This window comes from Sinohyriopsis cumingii, chromosome 8 (assembly GCF_028554795.1).
Source record: "Sinohyriopsis cumingii isolate HCF-2022 chromosome 8, ASM2855479v2, whole genome shotgun sequence".
NCBI lineage: Eukaryota > Metazoa > Mollusca > Bivalvia > Unionida > Unionidae > Sinohyriopsis > Sinohyriopsis cumingii.
In genome coordinates, this window is record NC_142968.1 from 111,963,829 (window position 1) to 111,989,285 (window position 25,457).

Here is a 25,457-nt window from a genome sequence, read left to right on the forward strand (position 1 = left end):
AATGAAATACCTTGATCCGAAACCGATAGTAAAACTCGAAGATATATTGAACAACCTTGGAAAGGCGAAGTATGTCAGAACATTTGATCTGAAGGGAATTGGCAGAATGTCTAGCAACATTTTGGGCTGTCAAAGCCTTACGATACTACTTGTTCGGTGCACAGTACGTAATGGAGAGATAGTCACAGTCAGCCACGCTAACAATTCATGAATTCGCATAATCAGCACTCACTTTGCTGGAGTTTGCTTTTACAGGAGTTTAAATTAACCGTTCAGTATATACAGGGTAACAAAAAGAAATGGTTGATACTTTATTCAGATAGATCTGATATAATCGTCTGTTTGTCAGACCTAAGCTTGACTTTTTAGAATTATGACGAGGGCATATGAAATGATCAGCCTTATTCCTTCCAGCCTTATGGTACTTTGGTTTCCTCTTGACTGAACGTGTCATTAGGCGGACGTCGAACTATAGTCTTGAACAGATGTTGGTTACTTAAATAGGTGGTGGACATATCCATCAGGCTGATGAGTAGAGGCTTTATGTGCAAAAATTATGTCAAAAAAGGGACTATTTTAATCCACGACGTGAAACGTTTATTATTGTCGTCTGTACACTTCCGGGGGAGAAACTCAATTTCAACATTTTTAAAACTGGATTTGTTGTGCTACGAGAGACTCTGCACGTGTTTCTCGTAGATCCCTGATACCCTACGGATGCACAGACACGTATCTGATACGTACATATTATACATTTGTGTAACATACATTCTATATTTTTTTCATTTAGGTTAAACGATTAAACTTTAAAGTTTGGATTGTAGCACACATGAGAATATTCCAGTTGTGAGCATTTTATTAGTTTTTTTATATATTAACATTCACCCTGAAATAAGTTACAAGGGACATACGTAAAATCAATCTTGCAAGAAATATAAATGTACTGTAATTATAGTGCGAAATGACGAAAGAATGGAATTCCGAAATAGTGTATAGCTCTGTCCTTGTATTTTTTACTCCTTTATCTTTCTTTCTTGCATTCAGAATGTAATTTTTTGAAGGTTTTTCATCACATCGTTTCTTTACTACCTGTATTTCTTGATTTCCCTTGCAACCCTCACGCACACAGCTTGAAACAAGCGTTAATTGCTGAACATTCAAAGTTAATAACCTTGTTTCGTATATAGTATTATAGGCGGGTCCAGTGTCAGTGCGCATTGACCTCAGGAACGTTTATCACTTGGTATGACTATTGTTCTTCATGCTGTTGTATTTATTCTAACATTAAGCACATTTGTGCAACCTATTCGTTAGAACTAAGATATTTTGTCATTTACCCCAGAATGTTCATTTAGAGTAATATCATGAATATCATTAGTTAATTCTTTACTACAAACCAGAGGAAGAATATTTGTCGAAGCTCCTTGGGGGCCGGAATTTTCTTTTTTTATTAAATGAACCTTATATTTTACTGTAACGTAACTGAGAAATACGGTATTTTAAACATTATATGCATCTAATCGGCAAGACCGGCCTTTGCAATGCTATCTATTATGAGCGCGCGTTGCTATTTTTAGAGTCGACTCTAACAAACCAAAGGTTTACATAACGTTAGCAGCTGTTTTTATTCGTTATTTGTGTCTGCAACTTTCTGAAAATGGTTATAAATTCCTTACTTGGTGTTTTAGCAGGGTCGATGGAGAATATTCTTAACTGTTTGATTTCACCTTCGACGTCGGCTTAGGCAGAAATTTAATCACACAGGACGGGAATTCCCATGTTCACTTATACTATACCGTATAACTAATAATAGATCTTTTCGTCATTGGTATTTCCAGTTTACCTTGAGGCTCGTCAAAAAAGCAAGAAGTGAATAGGTAAGCCTTTCTCTGTAATCTTCTGTATTTATATTCGTGAAAAAGGGTTGGATTAATTTGATTGCGGTGGAGGGGGTGGTGGTGGCAGGGCTGTCCGTGCTAACGCTATTTTTCAGAACATGACAGGCTATACCTGATGGCCAGGGTATTTTGGTGGAGAAGAATCACCAACCCAGGGACACTGCACTTACAAGCTTTCTCACATACCGACGTTGACCGAGGCTAGTCTCGACCTCACGTGGACGGAGGTGAGTAATTTGTACAGGCAAGCGCCTTAGACTACTCGGCAACCTAGGTTCCCTCGTGTCAAAGGGAACGAAATGGACAAAATATGTAATTATGTCTACTGTTAACAATATAGTATGGCAGGTGAATATGGTAACTTACTTGGTTGACTCGGTATATGATCTATATTCTTTTTTTCTTTTTTTTCCTCGGCCATGTGCCTTACACACAGTAGCCTGGAAGAGATATTACATACATGCCAAGTACACGTACGATCACAATTTTCTTCACTAAAATACTGCATTCTGTCTTACCACTCTCTTCAATAATAATAATAATAATAATAATAATGCCATTTTCGTATTCTATGAACACACACTTGATACTAAAGGGGGCCCCCAGTGGCCGAGTGGTCTAAAGCGCTCTCCGTTACGGATCACTGCCATCTCACCTCTGTCTTCGTCGGTTCGAGTCTCGAATTTAGCCAGTGTGGGTATGTGAGGAAGCTTGTCGGTAGCTTCTCGTGGGTCGGTGGTTCTTTCCAGGGTTTTCCAGGGTTCTTCCTCCACCATTAACACTGGCCGCCATGTATAGCCAATCGTGTGCTGAAAAATGGCGTTAAACCCCACAACAACAACAACTGATACCAAAGTATATCTCCACTTATCTGTATAGTTTTGTATTCTCGATTTTCACTTCCTGTTCATACTCGTGATGACTAGAAACTTGTTCAGGGCAAGGAGCTTGTCTTTTACAACATTGTACATGGTAAACACTTCATGGCCTGAACTGCAGTTAAAGACATAAAGGATCAACTTGATTCACTAGATCTATGTAGAACCATTAACCTTGACAGTTGAGTTTTTACTTAGTGACAGGCAAACCCTCTGAAACAGAGTAGATAGGTTTATTTTTAATCCACGAGGACATGTGGTCAAATTGTACCTATCATTTCTGGCTATAAAAGTAAATAATTGAGCAATAACACTTAACCCGTCTATATCTGCATCAATATGAGGACCTGGAAATTCAAATGTAAGTGATTAAAGCAAAGGGAGTATATTTTCTTGTGATAAAACAACGTAGAGGCAACACGACAGAAGAATATTATCATGAATATGACAAGAAAATCCCGCTTCAGATGACATTAACTTGTAATAATCAAGTATTGTATTTAAAATGTAAAATAATATTAGATCAAAGTCACTTTGGTATTAACAAGCTTACCTAAGACAGGAGATGTAAAAATTGGAGCTGAAATACACAGTTCACGTGCTTTCGTAAATGGACATGATGATCCACCATTACGGAAGAACAGAAAAATAACAAAACAAGCAAATCAAAAACAAAACAACATATCAAGCAGATTCAGAAGAAATGACGAAAAAAGATTGAAGAGTGTGATGCTAAGATCAAAAGTTGGGAAGCATGGCTTTCTTGAAAAGAATAAACATTTCCTTAATCTTGAATAAAGAAATTGCAGAAAAGACAAATAAAAGAATTAATTACGAAAAATAGAACAAGGTATATTTGTCAGAAAGATATATCATTTAAACAGAAAGTGTTTTATAAAATTTACCAAAACCAAAATGAATTTGCAAACTCATAGCCACGATTTGTACAATGATATTGAACGAAACTCGTGCGAACGTTTCAGTAATGCAGCTTAGCGTTGAAAAATTTGTTAAATTAATCTTGTCCCAGTACCGTTGGAAACAGGTAGGGGGTTCTGTCTTTAGGTCTGTAAACGCTGGATAAGTTGCGAAACATTATTCAGAATTATGAGTCTCGGTGAATTATCAAGTGCATCCCAAATGAAGATAAAGACAGAATAGTTATTACAAACTGGAGTCCATTCTCACGTCTTAATGTAGCTTACGCGATTGCTTCAGTGTCTGTTGCTTAGAAGTCAAGAAAGGCCTCTCTTGCATCATTAGGAACATTCAAAAGAGTCTTAAGAAAGGTAGACTTGTTGGTGAAAATACAGCAATTTTGTATAACCTGATGCACTATCTTAAGGAAAACTATGAAACTAGTCTTCTCCTATTGATACACTTTGAAAAGCGTTCGACTCTGTTCAGTGGGGTGTTCTGTACAAATGCACTGAAATCTTTTAACTTTGGAGAGTTTGTTATTTATCACAGGTTCAGAGTGTTTTGCAATAAATCAAAACGTTATGTCATTAATTATGGACATATGTTTCCACCTTTAAATTTAGAGAGGGAATGTTGCCAGAAATATATTTTGCATGCTGTTTATTTATATTAATTCAACTTCTTGCACTAGAACTAATATAACATGATTACAGGCACTTAGACCAGTACGCTGATGATGCTAATCCGAATTTTATGAATTCCACGAACATGTTTTATAGGAAATAACAACTTTGCTTGTAAAATTTGTTATATACAGTTAAATTAGTATAGCAAATCTCAGCAAATCACCATTTGTAAAACTGTTTTGTCAATGAAAACACAGGAAAAATATGTAGCTATAGTGAACAGTAGAAGTGTTGATTCTGAGAAAAATTCAACTTTTGGTATGTGATTTTTTTAAAGCGGGATTTACGCATTTCTTGATTTTTTTTGTGTGCAATGAATACAATTTTACATTATAAAGAAAACAACAGGCAGTTTAATAACACTCTGGTGTTTATGTGCGAGTGTGTCTGTGTACAGTATTTCTATTAGTAAGCAACTATATGTAAAGGTTACAGTGAAACAATTCGAGGTACTGCCCCATAATAAGTGAGATGGTTGTGTGTGAGTGTGTCATTGTGTACAGTATTCCTATTAGTAAGCAACTATAGGTAAATGTTACAATGAAACAATTCGAGGTACTGCCCCAGGTGGTTATGCAGGTGTGCAAGTCAAATTCCGAAAACTTAGGATTTAATAAGACAAAATATTTTAAAGATATGTAGTTTTTAAGGAAAAATTGCATTATTGGAAGTTGTCTTCAATTTATCAGCCAGTATTTTCAAGACTAACCCTGAGGTAAGTTACAAATGTTTTTCTGTACCAGCAAAATCTGATTTTCCTCTTTTTGGCAACTGTCTCAGTATAATTATATCCTTCTCTTAGTCTTAAATTAGGCAGACCAAACTTTGTTCTGAACTGGTCAGGAAAAACAAGTAATCTGCGAATCAGGTATCAATTGATTTAATGGACATGAAAGTGATACATAAAATGTCATCAATGATGGCTAGAAAGCACTAACCCAACCTTATACTCATTGAGTTCTCCATGCTGACAATCGGTCACATAAACATTCTTGAACCTTGTTGAAACATTATATTCTTTGAATTCGGTTCAATTTCATACCATCAGTTATTTTATTTATATGTCTGAAATGTTTTGTATCAAAAAATTTGTTTTATATTCTACCGATCTTTTATATCGTAATTTGATTAATATATCCAAAAATAATTTTCAAAAGTATATTTGACTGCTCAGCTTCAGGTGACTTTTTCCTTAGTTTGGTTTTCGTATAACATTTATGTGACATATACTTGTTATAATATTTTGTACATTTTGATTGGTAGCTAAATGTGCCTTTTACATGATGTATTAGACGGACGTGTTCTGTACAAAAAGTCTTTTGAAATTAGGTTTCCATTGGCATTATAACATAGTTATGACATATTTAGCAGGGCCTAAATCATGTTTGTCGTATCTGTCTTGCTACAAGACGATCTCGTTGTTACTATAATATAAAAAATGAACTAGTCTCCTGTAGTTCTTGTAAACATTATCATGCAGAAAATAAACGCAGACTAAAGTGATTTATCCCTCGTTATTAGTAAATATTTTTTGTACAATATTTTATCTTTACAATGTGAACATTTAATAATCCTAAAATTTGTAACTTGAATGTAGTTGGTACTATATAGTCAGTATTGCCTACCTATATTGTGAAGACACCTATCTATATACTTACCCACCCACCCTCCTATCTACCTACTCTGACAAGGCATGCAAGACATAAATGGCTTAAAGGGAACATTCATTTCTATAATATTTAAGTACAGGTAATTTGAACAATGGAACTGGGAATAACATTAGTGACAGTTCAATTGATGTGCTTCCCAACAAAACATTATCTTGTTTGAGAGCAAATTCATCACAAGTCTTTTAATTAGGTCGCGAAGATCACAGGGCATGTAGCTTTGGTAGAAAATCACTAAAGTCTTTGTAATATTCAACAAACAATATTATCGTTTACGAACCCATAACACCGTCGTCAGGAAATACTAAACGGAACATCGTTACCACAATAATTCCTACACAATATTATTTCAATGTTCTTCATCTATTTTGTTAACTATTTTTAACTATCGGTTTTTCGTAGTAAATGAGAAATCTGTCCATAATGTACAGCTCGAACACGCTACAACTTCCCATCATCTTCTGAATGGATTTTTCCAACGGCTAAATGCTTTCAGATTTCCTCACAGTTTGTTTGCTATTCTGGATGGAAACACACGCATAGTATAACATCCAAAAGACATTCACAACAATAGTTATTGAAATGTATATTTGAAACCTATATAATTGAACAAAGTACTAAATTTGATGTTTGTGTAATGTTTTGTCGTCGTGTACTACGTCGTAGAAAGCTCAGAGTTGTTCAACTGCTGAGATTCATTCCTTTCAAAGTGGATTCTGCCATAACTGCTTGCAAAACATTAGGAAACATATCACGTCCACCGAGATTTGGCACATCTTCATTATCTCCCTCACGGTAATGGTGTTTTGAGAATGTCAACAATAGTATAAAAGGAGGTCATGGACAAAATAGTGTATTCTCCAAATGAATAGTCACGGTGAAATTTTTGAAATTGATTCTCCACTAAATAGGAACAGACGTATCACTTGCACTAATGAGTCAACGACAACGAGTACATGGTTTAGGAGATACGTTAAAATCATGTTTTTAATACAGAAACATCCATCGTTAAAGTGAGATCACTTGAGGATTGCATGCTTGAGAGGATGTAGCGTTGACGCAGGGAAAAACATTTCTGCACAACGTACTTCTGGGCCAAAACATGCACTAAAGAAACCTTGACGAAAGCAAGAAAAGTAAATAAATGCTAATTAAGACAGCTAAAGATATCCTATTGCACAGAGACACTAATTAAATTCTTGCGAATGAATGTATTCTTCCTCTAGGCAAAACCAAGGAAAAGGTATAAAGAGAATATGAAAAATCTTCCGACCTCATCAACACCCCACCACTAGAGAAAGAAAAGGAAAAAAAGACGTACTGCTGTCAGAGAATTATGCGGATTATACCTGGGACCGAATCAATGTACTACTATGTTCCATTTGGTGGCTAATACTAGCGAGTACGAAACGATCATCGAAGAAGCAGCCAGATTTTACTTGCACATATAAACTCTGCGTGGAATGACAGCAAAGTAACATTAACGACTAGAGAACTTAAAACTTTCGCTATTGCTTCTGGAGTACTATCCAAGATTATGTTTCTAAGGTCAGCTGCCTAAGCCTGTGCATAAATAATTACATTAAAATGACAAGGTGAATTTTGAATATATTAACGGAGGACTTACCCTTATTACATTCTCCTCATTCCATGTACGAGCTGGGATTTGTCATGCACTTAATATAACAACAAAGAAAAACGGCCATTCGTAAACAAAAGAACATTTTCATAACAAATGTATAAACATTGTTTTGTCTCTTGAAAACCCGTTTTTATTTTAATTGTTGTATATAAAACTTCGTTTTCATTGAATGTGATCCTTCCCAGAGCAGAAATCAGGGTGAAAGCCAGTGTCAACACAGATTCTCGTTATTAAGTGTGTGCACTGAACAGTCTATTCGTCCATCGGTCAATAGTTTTACAATTGCAGCTGCATTACATAGTAAATGTTACGAAACTTTCGATTGTTCTGAACGTACCAATGTGAACAGCTGTATTTCTATATATACTGCGGAAATATTATTTTACCTAAACTAGTTTTCATGCACTTTACGAATGCTATAAGAAATATGCTAATTATGCAATTAAAGCTTATAAAGATATATAGAAGTCATCCAAGCTGGCCAGGTGTGATGTACCAAGCCCTATGACTATACCTTTACGAAGAAACCATACTTGAGCTATTAATAGACTATCTTTGAAGCCCGCATGATAATTAGGGACTCATTACACAGGACGATATCGTTCATGGGGCTTTGATTTCACCCTAGAACAAGGTAGCAACGAGGGACATTTTCATCACATAAAATCAGAAAGACTTCACGTCGAACCTCAGTTTGCAGAACTCTGCCAAACACAATGAACGTCATCTTATCTGCGGAATTTTACAATTCCCTGGTTATTACAGACTGACATAAGTGATCTCAGACTATAAGAGACAACATATAGAACCAGTGTTAATATACAAAGTTTTATATCCAAAAAAAAAAAAAAAATAACAAGTCAGATATTACAGGTCTACCAGAACAAACATATAGCCATTTTATAAAAATGATCAGAACACGAATGACAACCAGTCTTATGTTATGCTCGTCACGTAGATGAAAGAATCACACAACTGACCAGAGAACATGTCCATGGTTTTCAAATTGATCACCCTGGTTAGACAGATGAATGGACTATCATCTCGAAAGCAAAGATTTTGAGAAAATGGTATAAATATTTTCTGAGCATTCCTGAACTCCATTAATTTCTTTGGAAACGAAGTGCATAGTACCGCTTTTGTAAAAGAGAACGGAGACGTTCCCTTTATCGACGCAATTGACATATTTCAAATAAATATTTATGAGTGAACTGACGCCTGTGTAAAGAATAAATATCTTGGAATTTAATTGCCTTCTAACAGTTGGCACACAGCTTCTTAGAATAAAATATTGTGTGCTGAAGATGAACCTAATCCTGAACTGAAAACCTAAACACGTTCAAACCGGTGGCATGGTGAGGTGCGAGGAACCTTCTGGGCAGATGTATATCTGCCCAACGACCACGGTGTGGTACAATTTGTTTCGTATGGATTACCTCCTCTGAAAGACAACCTCATCGACTTTAAGAAACGAAATGTTGCATTTACTCAATTCAGACTATTCAAGGATCAGATTCGATCGTGAATGGACAATATTTTGTTGTTTTCGACAATAGAGTCTCGGATGTCCCTTAGCATATTTAGTAGCTTTAGGAACAACGATACAATAAATAGGTGGTTTTCTAAATAGTATGGCTATCTTTTTCTTTAGCAAGGAAACGAAGTGTGCATCGAAGGTAAAATGTTCTTGTACTAGATGATCACTGTACATGTAGGCTAACGCCAAAGCGTTGTCAATCTGTTAAATACGCTTAATTATATGTTGTATTGTTTTAAATGAGGAGGACTGGACTAGCCTAAATCCTCTATCATCATTGTTGATATTTAAAAGAGCGGAACTGGTTTAACAAAGCATGTTACAGGTGTTCATTCTGTCTGTAGATTTTTGTGTTGTTTATTTTTTTGTTGTCTTTCACAAACGTTTTTTGAACGTTGTTTTTTTTACGTTTGCTATGTCAGTCTGTTGAATAATATATATTTTCTGTTAAGTTGGCGTAAGGAACTTAAGGTGGAGTGATAGGATGTTTATGTGACATCATCTTTTTGTTTTTACATCCTAACCTTTCCACTGGATGGTATATGTGGTGGTGTGGTTGTTTTGGTAGAAACACAAGACGTTTTGGGTTGTACTGAAAAGGTGGCTGTTTGATAGTGCTAGAAGTGGTTGTTGCATATTATTCAAATAGTGTGGATTGGACAGTATTAAAAATTTGGGATAGTAATCAAAACGTCAGTTGTTGGATATTAATCAAAATGTGGGTGTTAGACAGTACTCAAGATGTCGTGTGCTGGATAGGGGTCAAACAGAGAATGTTGGATAGTACAACGATTTGTTGGACATCACCCAAACGTTCGTGTTGAATAGTAGGCCAAAAATGGGAATTGGATAGTCTGCAGTTAAGCTTTCTTTCGATTTGTTGAAAAATTAGTATTGGTGTCTTGATCGCTACACAGCACGTTTCAAACAGTATTCAACATGGTGTTGGATAGTCGGGTATTGCATAATACTTAAAAGTGGGTGTTCAAAATTTTTAAAAAACTCGGGAAATGGATATTAAAAAAGGAGAAATCAATAAGGGTGTTGGAAAGGTTTCAAACGGTGGGGTTATGGATGATAATCAAAACGTAGGTGGCAAAATATATTGAAGAGGCGGGTGTTGGATAGAACTAAAACGTGAATGTTGGTTAGTACTAGAAATAATGTTTGGTAATGCACAGAAGGAGGTATTAAACAGTACAAAAAGTAGTTATTTGATACTACTTAAATAGTGGATATTGAATAGTCCGCTTACCGAAGTTTAGCTTTGACATGGTGGCAGCATATTTGTGCGATAGCGTTTGTCTCTTTTGATTTCCATACTAACTGTTTTAATGGATAGGAAGTATGGCGCTTTTAGTTCACTAAACAGTGTTTTCTGTTTAATGCTAAAATGTGGATGTTGGATAGTACTCAAAAAGTGTGTGTTGGATAGTACTGAAGTTCGATGTTGGATAGTACTCAAAAGCATTTATTGCATAATATTGAAAAGGAAATTTTGGATAGAACTCAAGGATATGGGGTTTTAGATATTACTCAAACAGTTGGGTATTAAACTCTTTGTGGATGACAGCAAAGTAACATTATTAAAATGTGGTTGTTGGATGCAATCGAAATATGGGTATTTAATTTCATTCAAAACGTGGATGCCGGTTAGCACTCACAAACTCGGGTTGATAGTACTCAAACCTATGTCATCGCAAATTATCAAAATGTGGGAAATACATGGTACTTAGAATGTAGGTTCGGAATATTACGCAAAAAGTTAGTTGGATAATGCTCAAAAATTGATGTTGGAAAGGACTGAAAAAAGTAGTTGTTGGATGGTAATAAAGAATGCATGTTGAATAGCAAACCAAAAGTGAATGTTTAAAGTGTTAAAAAAGTGGATGGTTGACAGTACTAAAAATGTGTGTTGGACAGTATTACTAATCTGGGTGCTTAATAGTTCTCAGAAATGAGTGCTGAATAGTAAACAAAAGGCGGATGGTGCATAGTAAAATATTATGTTTTGTATATTCAATGGTAGTATCGGATAGTAGTTCAAAAGTGGTGTTCGGTAGTAATCAAACAGTGTGTTTTGGATTGTAATGAAAATACTGTTGCTGGATAGTAATCAAAAAGGGTTTGTTGGATAGTGCGTTTGAGCCCATAATTGTGTGACCTATGGGTTCTGAGTCCATCAGTTTTGATCCCTAAATATTTTCCATGTAAAGTCCTGCTTGACCCTATACATTTTTCCCATATTACATATGTCCTATGTTAATGCATTATTTATTGTGAGAGATGTAAAACAAAACAAAACTACTTGTACATAAATTATTTAATTCATTGACCTTACGTTCTTGTTATCATCTTGGACGTGCTGTGAATATTTTCGTTATCTGCAGTCTGTAAGAAATACACGTCACGACGATTTTTCTGTTTTTCCTTATTGTCTTTGTCAGTCTGTTCTCATTTCCAGATTGAAACATATTCATGTCAGAACACATTGACCCCATTTATATGTTCATGATCAAGTGAATTTGGTCTGATTAACACTAGCTTAAATTGTATAGTGGGTATTATAGATGGGAACGGGCCTTCCAGAAAATGTAACATCATCATTGGTAACATATTGTGAAGTAACTGGTTCATGCCTACGTTCAGAAGTAGTCAAGCATATAATTTTAAATCCAGATGAAATCCAGCATTTAAGGCAAGCAGATAACGCCATTGCTGTTACAGATTAATGAGCATGTACTGGTGTCGGTGAATCTTTTTGTAACCCGCCCATAGCATTGGTTACGTCATTCGATCTCTTCCGTTCAGAGATAAATAAGGTCATCAATGTGTTTAGAAGTGGGCCTCAAAAAAACTTACAACTAAGAAAATGTTATTCATAGAGGTTATTATAATTCCAAGAAGATCAAAATATAACCCCATCTGGGTTGCTTCAGGACGTCATGTACTCACACTTCATGTAAGTGAACATCTTTCAAAGAAACCCTTCGTGTTAAATAGGTATCACCTAACCATTGGTGTGCCCTATTCAGTCATTACAATACAGCCAGTGGTTCATCTATGTACACCCATTCATCATCTCTGTGACAATATACTTGTGTCTACATATTGATTGATAAACGAAAGGCTGAAATTGAATGATGTTTTCGAGCATCATTGCGTAACAAAGTCTTTGTTATGGGTGCCTAATTAATCGTAAATCCAATGTCTGCGTTTTCGTATCTGAAATATATCAGCAAACCACATACAAAAGTAAAAAGAATGTTTGAGTCACCGGATATTGTTTATTTATGACAATGCATTCAAAGTAGCTAGTGTCGTCTGCCATGCTGCTTGACCGAAGGCTCTGCCAATTAACATCTTGTCCAAGGGTAAAGGGCATTTGTAAAATATATCTGTCTTCACAGTTACTTACTTTAAAATATTTACGCGCAAAAATGCAGATCATTTGACTCATTCTAATCAGATATGTTCAACCCAAAATAAGACATTATCACACTTTTCTCTGTTCATTACAACGCTTACTGGAAAGTTATCTTCCAAATTAAACACTTTTTAAGTTTGGAAAGATTAAGTTTTATTTTTCCTAGAAATATATTCTTCATTGCAACTTCTAAGTCATCACGCTCCATGTTTCCTCTCAAAGAGGTATGAACACCATGCTTTACGCTAACATACACATTTTGTATGTCAAATTTCTGTTACATTGAAAGGTTGCTCACTGATTATAGCTTAACAATCATAATAACAATTGGTTTGTAATTATCAAAGGTTACCGACTTAGAATGTTTAAATATTTTGTTTATAAACGTATGTTGCTTTCTATACTATATTTCGTCTATATTGAGAGATAATATTTACAATCAAGCATTCTAATTTTAAACGATTGTTGTTCTTGTTTATAATTATTGTAAAGTTTTATCAATCCTGCATAATCATTGTGAGCTGACTATTTTGTTACGACTTCCCTTTCACCTGATTTTGAATTGCTAGAATTATTTTATTTAACTTTATGGATATAATCTGTTTCAATGTTTCAGCACAAAACCATTTGATAAAGGTAAAATGGAGGCCTTCTTGTGGATAGTTGTGATTGTTCTCTTCATTTTGGTTGTTGCTTTCACTATCTATCTGTGGCGGATCTATTCACGTAAAAAAATTGGAATTAATCTAAATGAATGGCAGTATCCCGTTAAAGAGTTTTCCAAAGCAGACGGAGATCTGGAGTTGCGGCTAAAAGGCTTGGAATGTGTCGGGAATCTGGATATTTCTAAGAAAGTCTGGGAAAAAACTACGTCTGTAGTTGATGAAATTTTGACGACACTTTTGCAGGAAATGCGGTTAGAAGCACAACAGTATGAAGGTCTCGTACTAGATGGTTATCGAAAACAAGGAAGTGCTAGAGAAGGCTTGAAGATTCGGGCCCCAGATGAATTTGACGTTCTTCTTGAATATCGTATTGAGGGTCTTCGTGTGAAGGCAAAACCTCTAATCGATTTTGGAGTATCATATCCTGACCTAGGAAAAATGAAAATTCTTAATGCAGGTCACGAAGTGGAAAAAAAGTTTACAACGTGGCTGAGAAAAGGGATAATCGTTATACATAAAAAAAAATATTTCTTGAATGCACGGATCCTACATCAGTCGGTTTTTGAGTCTATAATTGATAGATGCCGTGGAAGGATTACGAACATCACAAAACAGGACCTGCCGTTTCAACTAATGCGTAGTATAAATCCCCCATCGATCAACATAACAATTAAAAGACTAAAGAGGAATATTGGGCTTTGGAAAAGATTTGTCAGCTGGCTCCTCAGAAAACCAAAAATACCTAAGATTATTGACATCGACATTGTTCCCGCATTGATACATTCCATGGAAGAAGCAAAAGGCCCAAACGGATTCATGCAATGTCCAAGATACGCGGTGGTCAAGTGGATGGACGGTAGTCAACCATCGGCATCGCGTTTTGAGGATCCGGACATGCTATGGCGACTCTGCATTTCAGGATACGAAAAACACTACATGGATCTGGCTAGGAACGACAAAGGTAAGCGACACATCCTGACAGCCTGTAGGGTCGTCAAAACCTTTATGGATAAAGAACAAGAGAAATGCCAAGCGGGCTGCCAACCTTTGTTCATCAGTACATTCATCCGCTCCTATTACTTGAAAAACATTGCTTTTAACTGCATGCTGTTCGCAAAGTCAGTGAAGGGTGTCCATGAAGCCCTTGGTTATTTTTTAGGGCTTCTTCATCTCAGTCTTAAAGAAGAAAATTTATGGCAATTCTTCAGAGGAAACACATTTCTCCAAGCGGATTTCCCTGCTTGCGCGGAAGGCAGTCAGATTAATTTATTGAAAGATGTTCCACAAGGAACCTTCATTCAGGCACGGAGTTCATTTCGCATTGTGCTGGACCAGTTATCAGGAATGTACGACACCGAGGCTTTCAAATCAACTTCTACATGGAAATCTCGAAAATTCTGTGAACCGAATCGCAATCAAACATGTTCAATCATATAACGTAGTACCTGTATATCCTACGTTAGCAGGAAAGATAAGATAAGAGAAATTGAAATGTCAGTATACCGTTGTCCTTATGTTGTGACGCAGGTAAACAAACCATATGAGTATTGCATGCGCCAATATAGACCCAAGCGATCTGAGTGAATTATTAGCATGAATTAAAGCAGATCAATACATTATTTTTTCAGCAAATTATTTCCGTAAATTAAACTGATTTAAATCTTGTTATCGAACAATTAGCTTTCTTATTCAGAACATCAGGTAGTAAAGCATTTGAAAATAGACGCAAACTTGTTAAGCTTCTTGGAGTTAGTAGATTGTGATTCGTTAATGAATGCCATAAGTTCATAATGGAATACGATGAGGCGAAAATTGTTTAACTGACATCCAACACAGATAAATGAGAAATAAAATGAAACAAGCATGTATCAATATTCACAACAATATTACCAGGAAAAATCTCAGAGAACTTCATTCTAGGAAACAGACAGAGTTTGCGAAGAGCATGAACAAATTAGAAACGCAAAAGGAAAATTTAAAGATCAGAAGTTTTAGAAGAGCACAGACACAACCCGAGTGACAAATGAAAATGGCGAAGTAAATTTTAATATCAATGATGATGATGCCATCCTCAATGCTTATATTACGAGTGATGAAATTGCTTCATGTGTTAAGAAACTTAAGAATTATAAACCTCTTGCCAATGATGGAGTTATAAATGAGAATATGAAAGAAACTTTATATCTAATACTTTCCTCTTGTTTTAAAGTCTATTTCACATGATGCATGATTCGGAAATTATAATATTTGCTTGGTTGGAGGGGATTACAAAACTTATTTGCCAGGGTACTGGAAGCCAAAATAATCCCGAGAATTACCGTCAAATAACTATTGTAAATATATATAATATTTTTCTTTTTTATTTCACTCATTGGCATTTTGAAAGTAAGCGAGAAGAAAGGATTATGTTTTTTTGTTGACTGTCATAAAGCGTCATTCAGTTTGGATAGCTGGTATTTGTCAAGTGCTAACTAAATGCAATATTAGTGTAACGTTTTTAGTATCATGTATAAAATGTTCGAGGGTATAAAATCTTGTATTTTGTTTAATTGTTAACAGAAGCATTTCCCGTTATTTCTTAATGATTAAGAACTATATTTGTGCCACAATAAAAGTGAAGGAATTCAAATTAAATTTTTACACAGTAATACTTCACTTATCAATGGAAAAGAATATAATTTGACAAGTATGGCATACGAAATGATGTGCTTAGATGTTCATTTCTGTCCGTTTTCGACCACAAGTGAATAACGCACACGTATAAAGACAAATGTGCAGATCGTAGGAAGATATGGGGTATGCTTAAATGATCTAAATGATAACATTAGTGCAGCAATGAATTATATAAAACCGTTAATTTAGAATGACGCAACCAAGATTGGCTAGCTGTTGTGGAAAAATCGTCTACAGGACAAAATGTTACACTTTATAAACGTGTATCCAGTTGGCAGAATGGTCAATCAGATTTCCGGTAAACAAGTACCTACCTATCTTGACATTAAGGACTTCCAACCATAAATTTCCTGTAGATGAAAATTCCTTATGAAGGACGAAAATGTGCCTAATGTCATAAAAGTTTGTTTTAGTGACTAATTCAATCAGCTGTTTGAGAGTGCATTCAGTGACGAGGCTAGAATGAATTTGATTAAGACAGATTGTTACAGAAGTCCGAATATTTTGAAATATGACAATTTAATGGCGATACGAATAAACTAATAATGACAAAATTATGAATTAATTCGAAACTAAATAGAGGCCTGTATAGCAACATATGCCGGTTTGACATTCACACCTTTTTCATTTTTATATATATTAAACATGTCAAAGGAGCTTTCATTTATATCATTGATATTTCACTTGTTCTGTACATATCCATGTACATATCCATAAGACATGTAATATTTAGATTTTCCATGCTCTTTCTGTCTGTCTGTCTGTCTCTCTGATTGTCTCTCTCTGCGCTTTGTCTCTTCACCCCTTTATTTTATAACACCATGATGACGTTTTATATGATATAACTTTGATTGTGCCTAACTCATATGACACACATGTATAGCATGAATATGTTTTCAATAAAGTTTTGTTTGTTCTGTTCTTGTGTGACGCATATAAATATACCATATGCGTATTGCTTGCATTGTAAGATTGAAAGGTGGAGAAGGGTGAGTCCGTAGTCCTCGGCGATTCGGATTTGTCTTTTGGTGTTTTACGGCACAGCAACCAAAGTAGGCTTTTTAATGGTAATACATTTGGAGTAAAGTGCTGTGCTCAAGGACAAAACACAGTAACCGACTGAACTGCAGGTAGGATTGAAACTTGCACCCTTTTCGTTACGAGGCTAATAAATTAACCATCTAGCCCATGCGACTCCTTATACGATTCAGATGAATCACTTACCAATACCTATAACAGTTGAATTTCTAAATGTAAATAATGAATCGAAACGTTGAGCGTATGAATTTAAGGTTTGAATTCTTGGTAGTATATGTTGAAATAAAAGTGAATTTTCAAATATCATCATAGGCCAGGCAGTTAGAAAAGTTTCAACCAGTAAATTTGCACCCATGCCAAGAATAATAAATTCTTATTGCTTTATGACTTATTACAATCAGGCATTCGTATTTATAAGATTTAGAACCGAGTTTTCAGTTCTTCCAAAGACAAGACAATACATTATTTACTTCAATTAATTTAAATGGACTCTGAGGATTCAAACTCAGTACAGACCTAGCAGATAGAGCAATACTTGGACAATGAGACACATTGAAAGTACGTACATCTTTGGAAGCAACAAACGTAACTGTATCAAACGTGTGACAATCGTACATAAGCAGTACTTTATTCACACACAAACACACACACACGTACACACACATATTCTTCTACTAAAGTGGATTCGGCAAATAGATGAACGAAGAAACGAAATATATATATATATATATATATATATATATATATATATATATATATATATATATATATATATATATATATATATATATATATATATATATATATATATATATATGTGTGTGTGTGTGTGTGTGTGTGTGTGTGTGTGTGTGTATGTGTAATGTAATTATCAACTGAGTAAGTACTACTACTACAACTACTACTACTACTAATAATAATAATAACAACATCATAATCATTTTTATCATTGTCATTATTTTCATCAAAACATATGTTGTCCAGATTTAGAAGAATATTCTTCAGACCAAAAGCTTTATCTAAGTAAACGTCTAACTTGCGTATAGTTATACTATTTTCTAAATTTACAAGTTCAAACAATTTAGATATATTAGGTCGTTCCCAACAATACTTATTCATGTACTGTATCCTTAAATATGCGTATAGCTTGCACTGTAAAGTAACATGAAAATTATATGACATTGTAATGAATATTGAACAAAGAAATATTTCACAGTTGAGTTGTACGGTCTTTGCTAAGCTACCGGCCTTGGATAATACATTGTGTTTCCTTAGGTGGCAGGGTCCAGTTTCGTAAATTGGCCCCTGGCAAATTTCTTAACTTAAGGCTATGGTGTGACTTTTTCAGCTATTATTGTTTAGTATTGATAGATATGGATATATTTGTGAACTAGGTGTTTTGGGCTTGTGTTGTTCTTGAAATTGATATCAGGCATGTACACCTTCCATAGTTGCTCTGCAGTATGTTGATAGTGAAATACCAATAGTTGGCTAGGAAGAAGAGCTAGCCTCCCATAGCAGTAAACACGTGGGTTCAAGGCAACTAGAGTATCTCAAAAACGGCTTGGATGACAACTATTCTGAATTGCATCAAACTATTTAGTAGACAATGTTTTTCAAAATTTTCATCCAGGGAAAGGGCTTGCGTTTGCACTGTGAGCACCACATGCTGTCAAAAATGGTATTTGGATGTGAAAAATGCAGGTATAAAATAGGGGTTGGGGTGCATAATCCTCTTCTGCTGTGAACTGCCATTGACTTCTCTGGTCAAGTGAATAATATCACTGGACAACAAATTTTTACAAAAGTCATGTTACTGAAATAAAATTAGTCAATTCTTATCAATTTTTATGTGCTGAACACGAATATGACAGTCAAATTGCAAAATTGGCTCTAGTTTTTTTGTAATCTGCAAGAAATTAATGTTTACATAACGAAATGCATTCCAATAGTAAAAGGTTAGCTGTAATAGCCTACCTATAAAAAATCAAGTCATTGACTACATCTTAGATTTCTTTGCCTGTCTCTTGTACAGCTGTTCGGGAGCATCTCTGAGGAGTGTCCAGCAGTAGTCAGCCAGCATTGTAGTGGACCATTTTCCCTGGTATCTTTGTTCCATTGTTGCAATATCTTGATGAAAACGTTCGCCGTGTTCATCACTAACAATACCACAGTTGCTAGGAAAGAAATCCAAATGGGAATGAAGGAAGTGAATCTTTAGAGACATATTGCAGCCAAATTTCTTATACTTCATCAACATGTCTTCTACTAGTTCCTTATAGTTTTCTGCCCTAACATTTCCGAGGAAGTTTGTAGAAACTAGGCGAAAAGCATTCCATGCTTGTTTCGCGTCACCTTCCAGCAAGTTGTTGAACCGGCCATCTTTGAAAAGCTCTCGAATCTGAGGACCCACAAAAACTCCCTCTTTAATCTTTGCTTCGCTGAGTCGAGGGAATTTTTCATGCAGGTATCGGAATGCTGGCAAAGTCCGGTCAATGGCTTTCACGAAGTTCTTCATCAAACCTAGTTTGATGTGAAGGGGTGGTAGCAAGATTTTCTGAGCCTCAACCAGAGCTGGGTGTTGGATATTCTTCTCTCCAATGGCTACATTCTGCCTGTGAGTCCATTCCTTCCTCATGTAGTGCATTTCCCTTGCTCGGCTATCCCACTCGCATAAGAAACACATGTATTTTGTATATCCTTGCTGCAGTCCCATTAAAAGGGTAACTACCTTCAAATCACCACAGAGGTGCCAGCTGTACTTGTTATACTCAATGGAATTCAGTAGCTGCCTTAAGTTATCGTATGTCTCTTTCATGTGGACAGCATACGCTACTGGAATAGATGGAAGAATGTTTCCATTGTGCAAAAGCACAGCCTTGAGACTCAGTTTCGAAGAGTCCACAAATAGTCTCCATTCTTGTGGGTCATGAGTGATTTTTAAAGCATTCATGAGGCCCTCAATATCGGAACAAAATATCAGATTACTTTCCTTTCTGAAGAAAGGCTCCAATTGCTGGTGGCGCTTTTGATATGCAGTAATTGTGACATCTTCTTCTAGAAGATTCCATTGTTGGAGTCTTGATCCTAGCAATTCTGCCTTGTTCTTTGATAAGTCCAAATCACGAATCAGGTCATTTAGTTCTTCCTGTGTTATTCTGTGTGGGGTTGATGATGCACCACAGTGAAAATCTGGATCACTGCATGCTGATGGACCAGGAGAAGAACAGGTCGACTCACCTTTGTCTTCGTCAGATGAATCAAGAGAATATTCTGCTGGAGGTTCTGGAATAGGAAGTCCCTCACCATGTGGAACTGGTCTCAATGCAGACGGAATGTTTGGGTAGACTATTCTCGACTTCTTTCACTTCGTTATTCCGCCGGAAAGAGGAGGAACCAAGCAGAAGTAACAGTCATTTAGGTGGTTGCTTGGCTCTCTCCACACCATTGGGACTGCAAACGGCATTGATGACCTTTTGCAATTCAACCACTGTGAAAGCTGTGTTGTACATGTAGCACAGCATATATGCGGAGCCCAAGGCTTGTCTTGGTCACCAACCTTGCATCCGAAGTAAAGATGATATGCCTTCTTCACTTGAGAATTGATACTTTTCTTCTGGTTGGCAAATGTCACTTCCCCACAAATATAGCAAAAATTGTCCGCGGTATTAACACACTTTCGAGGCATTACTGTTCTTTATTGTACGTAAATGGATAAAATAATAAGTTTTATGTAACAGTAGCTTGAACTGTCTCGCACAACGTCTAAAATATTTTAAATGCTGAACCTATCTGATTGGGCTTTATATAGTACACTGCTTACGTCAGCTTCAGCAGCCGCCTGGCATTAGTATAATAGGCCTACACATGTATAGTACACTGCTGACGTCAACTTACTTCAGCAGCCGCATGGCATTAGTATTGCATTACATCAGAAAATGATGCAATCAACTGTGGATGATGTGAGCATGATGGTATTATGCAATGTTACATCATTATTCCGGATGTTGCTGCAGTCCTACTGGAGAAATTTACACAGTGAAACATAGAAAATGAGGTATATGAATATCTTCAAAACGAGAGCCAATACAAATTTTTCACGGTTATATTCGTGTTCGGCACACCAAAATACTACAGATTAGGGCCTTTTCAAGTCAGTAATGATTTCACTGTTGACCAGTGTATTCTTATGCTTTGTTTTAATATAGGTATCTAAAAATATGGACCTTTTTGACCTCACTTGTGTATTCGATTTTTTATGATTTTTTATACTAGGTCGCTGATTGCGGCATTAAATTTGTACATAAAAACTGGACCCTGCCCCTTTAAGGAAAATTGATAATTTTTTGATGGTGCAGTCAGCCACATCTATTATACTTTTTTGTTTCTTTGTGTTTATTTAAATAATTTGTATGCATTAACTTTATTTTATCTCCTTCCTTTTTCCATATATCACTTAGTGTTGTATGTAATGCTTTTTGGAGAGGGAGGTAACTGTGTTTTGTACCTCCATGTGAGAACTGTTTACATCATGACAAAGTAGCATATTTTGGACTTAACTTACTAAATATGGGAGCAAAATGGTAACCATAATGTATTGTCTTGCATTTTCTGTAGCTGTCAAGGTTTTGCACCTCTATTTTTATGAATAATATTCACATTTCAATACAGACACACCTAAACAATTGCATAGCATGTCAACATGTATTCTTTAAAGTAATTTAACTCCACAGGAGCAGATAGAATTCAGAGGAATCATACATAAACATACTGTTGTGAATATTGAATGTCACCAGTTGAACGGTCTTAGAAATAATGATGCATATGGCATATTACTTGCTATATTTTGGTGAAAAGAATGAAAGTTTTAGCACACCGACATAGTTTCTACCTTCATGACCCCACTCTGAAGTTGACATAAGAGATTCATATCTCACACTTGGGTGATAATAGAAAATGTTTCAGTGTTATGTATATATCTTGAAATTTCTAGGTTCTTGAAATTTCTAGGTTCAGTTAACAAAGGGGGAAAAGCTTAAAATTAAGTGGCAGCTTCATGCATTTGACAATACACATACAGTTTCTCCTCTGAAAGTCTTATGTTTTCACTGAATGTTAAAAGTACATCAATATCACTGGTTTCTTTTCTTTTTGCAGGTCTCAGTTTGCATGGTAGGAGATTAGGATTAATCGGTTAGTCATGCTCAAAGAAACAATAGCTTCAATCTCATCCAGATACTCATTCTGATCTAAGTGCACAAGAGAGTGACTTTGACGGACAGATTTAGCTTCTGCAGGAGTTGTTTTATGGTACGTGCTTATCAAAAGCCAAGCCGGTGAAATGATTTTTTACCTTGAACTGGATTTTCCACTTTAAATATTTGTTCTATACCTTATCTAATTATTTACTATGATTTTGTAAACTCCAGAAAACATTAAAGTCAGTTGTAAGTAAATTGGTGTCTGAGAAGACATTTCTCTGTTAAATTGTATTGAGTAATTTGTATATGTATGGTCAATTTCATTGGCTATGTATCAATGAATTTATTTGATATGTCACTTTGTAAGTTTTTGGGTCACACACGTCAGTATATGAATATTCCAGCATTGTCTAATGTTAATTAATTAAACTTTGACTTCTCCAGACTAGCTAGACTTGTGTTGCGATTACCCCTCCCCACACACACACACACTGACACAACACTGATGCTGCTATTAGCATCTCCAGAATGATAATGAAAAGTTAGGAACCACTTCTTTTATATCAGTCTAAGAGTACTTCTAAAGCACATGATTTACTTAAATGTATGATTTCTTTAAGTTTGCTAGAAGAGTTTATAGAAACTTTTCACTTCTGTCACTGACACCTAACATAGCATTTCTGTCATTCCCTCCTAAAATTTATAACTTCCAGATCTCTTCTTGACATTCATGAAACATTGTAAAGGAATTTTGATTTCGTACTGATGCTATGGTGGTAAACAAAGACCAAGAGCATTGTAGATTGCAAACAATTTGAAATCTTTCAAGAAATGCAGTCAGTCATAATTCACAATGTAAATAATGCAGTGCTTTTTGCCGCAAAGATTAACTTTTTTAAAAGCGTAATACCATTTTTAGTTTTGTGTACGAAAAGTTTTCCTTTATACCATAGTACTAGATCATGTCTAAATATGTGATATGTACACAACTTTTGACATAAACCATTTTTAGCCAAATTCTTAAGGTGGCAGGGTCCAGTTTCGTAAATTGGCCCCTGGCAAATTTCTTAACTTAAGGCTATGGTGTGACTTTTTCAGCTATTATTGTTTAGTATTGATAGATATGGATATATTTGTGAACTAGGTGTTTTGGGCTTGTGTTGTTCTTGAAATTGATGTCAGGCATGTACACCTTCCATAGTTGCTCTGCAGTATGTTGATAGTGAAATACCAATAGTTGGCTAGGAAGAAGAGCTAGCCTCCCATAGCAGTAAACACGTGGGTTCAAGGCAACTAGAGTATCTCAAAAACGGCTTGGATGACAACTATTCTGAATTGCATCAAACTATTTAGCAGACAATGTTTTTCAAAATTTTCATCCAGGGAAAGGGCTTGCGTTTGCACTGTGAGCACCACATGCTGTCAAAAATGGTATTTGGATGTGAAAAATGCAGGTATAAAATAGGGGTTGGGGTGCATAATCCTCTTCTGCTGTGAACTGCCATTGACTTCTCTGGTCAAGTGAATAATATTCTTATGCTTTGTTTTAATATAGGTATCTAAAAATATGGACCTTTTTGACCTCACTTGTGTATTCGATTTTTTATGATTTTTTATACTAGGTCGCTGATTGCGGCATTAAATTTGTACATAAAAACTGGACCCTGCCCCTTTAGTTGAATTGTTCGGTCTTGCCCAAGCGGCCATCCTTTTATAGTACAGTGTCTTTCTTCATTTGAATTATACGGTCTTGCCAAGCTACCAGTCTTGCATAGCACTGCGTCTTAGAAAGCCAAAACAAGAATGGTGAAGTAGGTGAGATCTTCCACTTATTACGAGTATCCAATAATTATCTGCATTTATCTTATATATGTCTATGGAATAGGAATAAAGTAATTTGCCATTCTGCAAGTGTTATTTACGTTGCTCGATACACTAATCTACGATATTTGCTTTGTATTTGTTTTGTTTTTGTGTATTACTTTTTTTAAAATATGTATTACAACATATAGACTGGCACACAGTAATTCCACAAGTTCTAAGTAGACGTTTAAGCCATATGTATGTATATTAAAGCGCTTGCTTATGTCTTTTGCATATTTTCTCTATCAAGGATTTCATACTACCTTTCATACTGGTATCAAATGACACGTGATAGAATTATATCATCATATCTTTTATCATGCTGTCAAACTGTACATGATGGAGCAGGATGTTGATTTTGAAGAGCATTTCTTGTTTTGACGGGTATTGATCTTTACTTGCTCTAGTTGGATTAGTTTTATACTTTATAAGTTAGCTTTATGTCCATTTTTAGTCTTTTTTTACATGTATATTTGTGATTTTTGATGACACCTTACATTTGAAGTGACCATCTTTTTCTGCATTGGACGTGTTTACATCTTTAACGAATTTTCCCACCCCAAATTGCACGCATGTATGTATGTATGTATGTATGTATGCTATTTTGCTGTCGTAATCAGTATGTTACATGCATGTGTATGTTGTCATCGTGTAGATCTTAAAGCAACGTTTTATTTTCTGTTGAAATTAATGTTTTAAATATTGTATTATATTATTTCATGTGCCTGTTACATCTTGTCATATAGTTGATTATTTGTTTAGCAATTAGTATTGTCTGTAATATCTTACGCTAAAAACAGATCTTACGTATTAAATCTTACGTCTCTGGTTACACCAAGAACGACATGGGTGGCATTTGAACAGCGGATAATTAGAGGAATTTTGCTGAGAGAGGAATTTATGTGTTTATAATTTTACAAAACATAAATATTTAAAAGAAACCCCACATTCATAACGATGCTATCGCTCTTTAAAGCCAAAACGGTTTGGGAATCCTTACGAATAAACAATATATTTACAGTATATTTTATAGGTGTATTTTTTTAATTTTTGCAAACCAAGCAAGTCTGTTCGTTTTGATGGATTACTCCTTCTTAAAGTGTATCAATCCTATAAATGTTTTCTATTACCCATTAATAACAATAAATGCGCCTTAATTTCAAACATTTACTCCTGACCTTGGAATATTTTGGCGCTTTTACTGATGCATACAGCTACTGAAGAGACCCGTTCCATGTTAAAATTCCCCTTATACAACATGCACCTTCTGATATTCTGCATCACTAGTTGCAGTTTTATTGCTTATATATCTTGACTATCCATATTTTTTTATATGTTTCCTTTTATAGATTTATAGAATC

At 35.4% G+C, this 25,457-nt stretch overlaps 1 protein-coding gene across 3 annotated transcripts; it reads left to right on the forward strand.

Annotated features, from left to right (window-relative positions):
• The first annotated feature begins 1,613 nt into the window (after positions 1 to 1,613).
• On the forward strand, positions 1,614 to 22,681 carry LOC149794380 (uncharacterized). 3 transcript variants are annotated; one of them, XR_016423022.1, is made up of 2 exons: positions 1,614 to 1,877; positions 22,190 to 22,681. XR_016423022.1 is itself a non-coding variant. In XM_089968565.1 (2 exons), exon 2 carries the CDS (start codon positions 13,298 to 13,300, stop codon positions 14,756 to 14,758), a length of 1,461 nt encoding a protein of 486 aa, XP_089824691.1. In that variant the 5' UTR covers positions 1,614 to 1,877; positions 13,273 to 13,297; the 3' UTR covers positions 14,759 to 16,915. The 3 variants fall into 3 exon arrangements, 2 of the variants coding, with proteins under 2 accessions (XP_089824691.1, XP_089824692.1); XM_089968565.1 differs by lacking the exon at positions 22,190 to 22,681 and adding an exon at positions 13,273 to 16,915; XM_089968566.1 differs by lacking the exons at positions 1,614 to 1,877; positions 22,190 to 22,681 and adding exons at positions 1,936 to 2,125; positions 13,273 to 16,915.
• Positions 22,682 to 25,457: the final 2,776 nt, after the last annotated feature.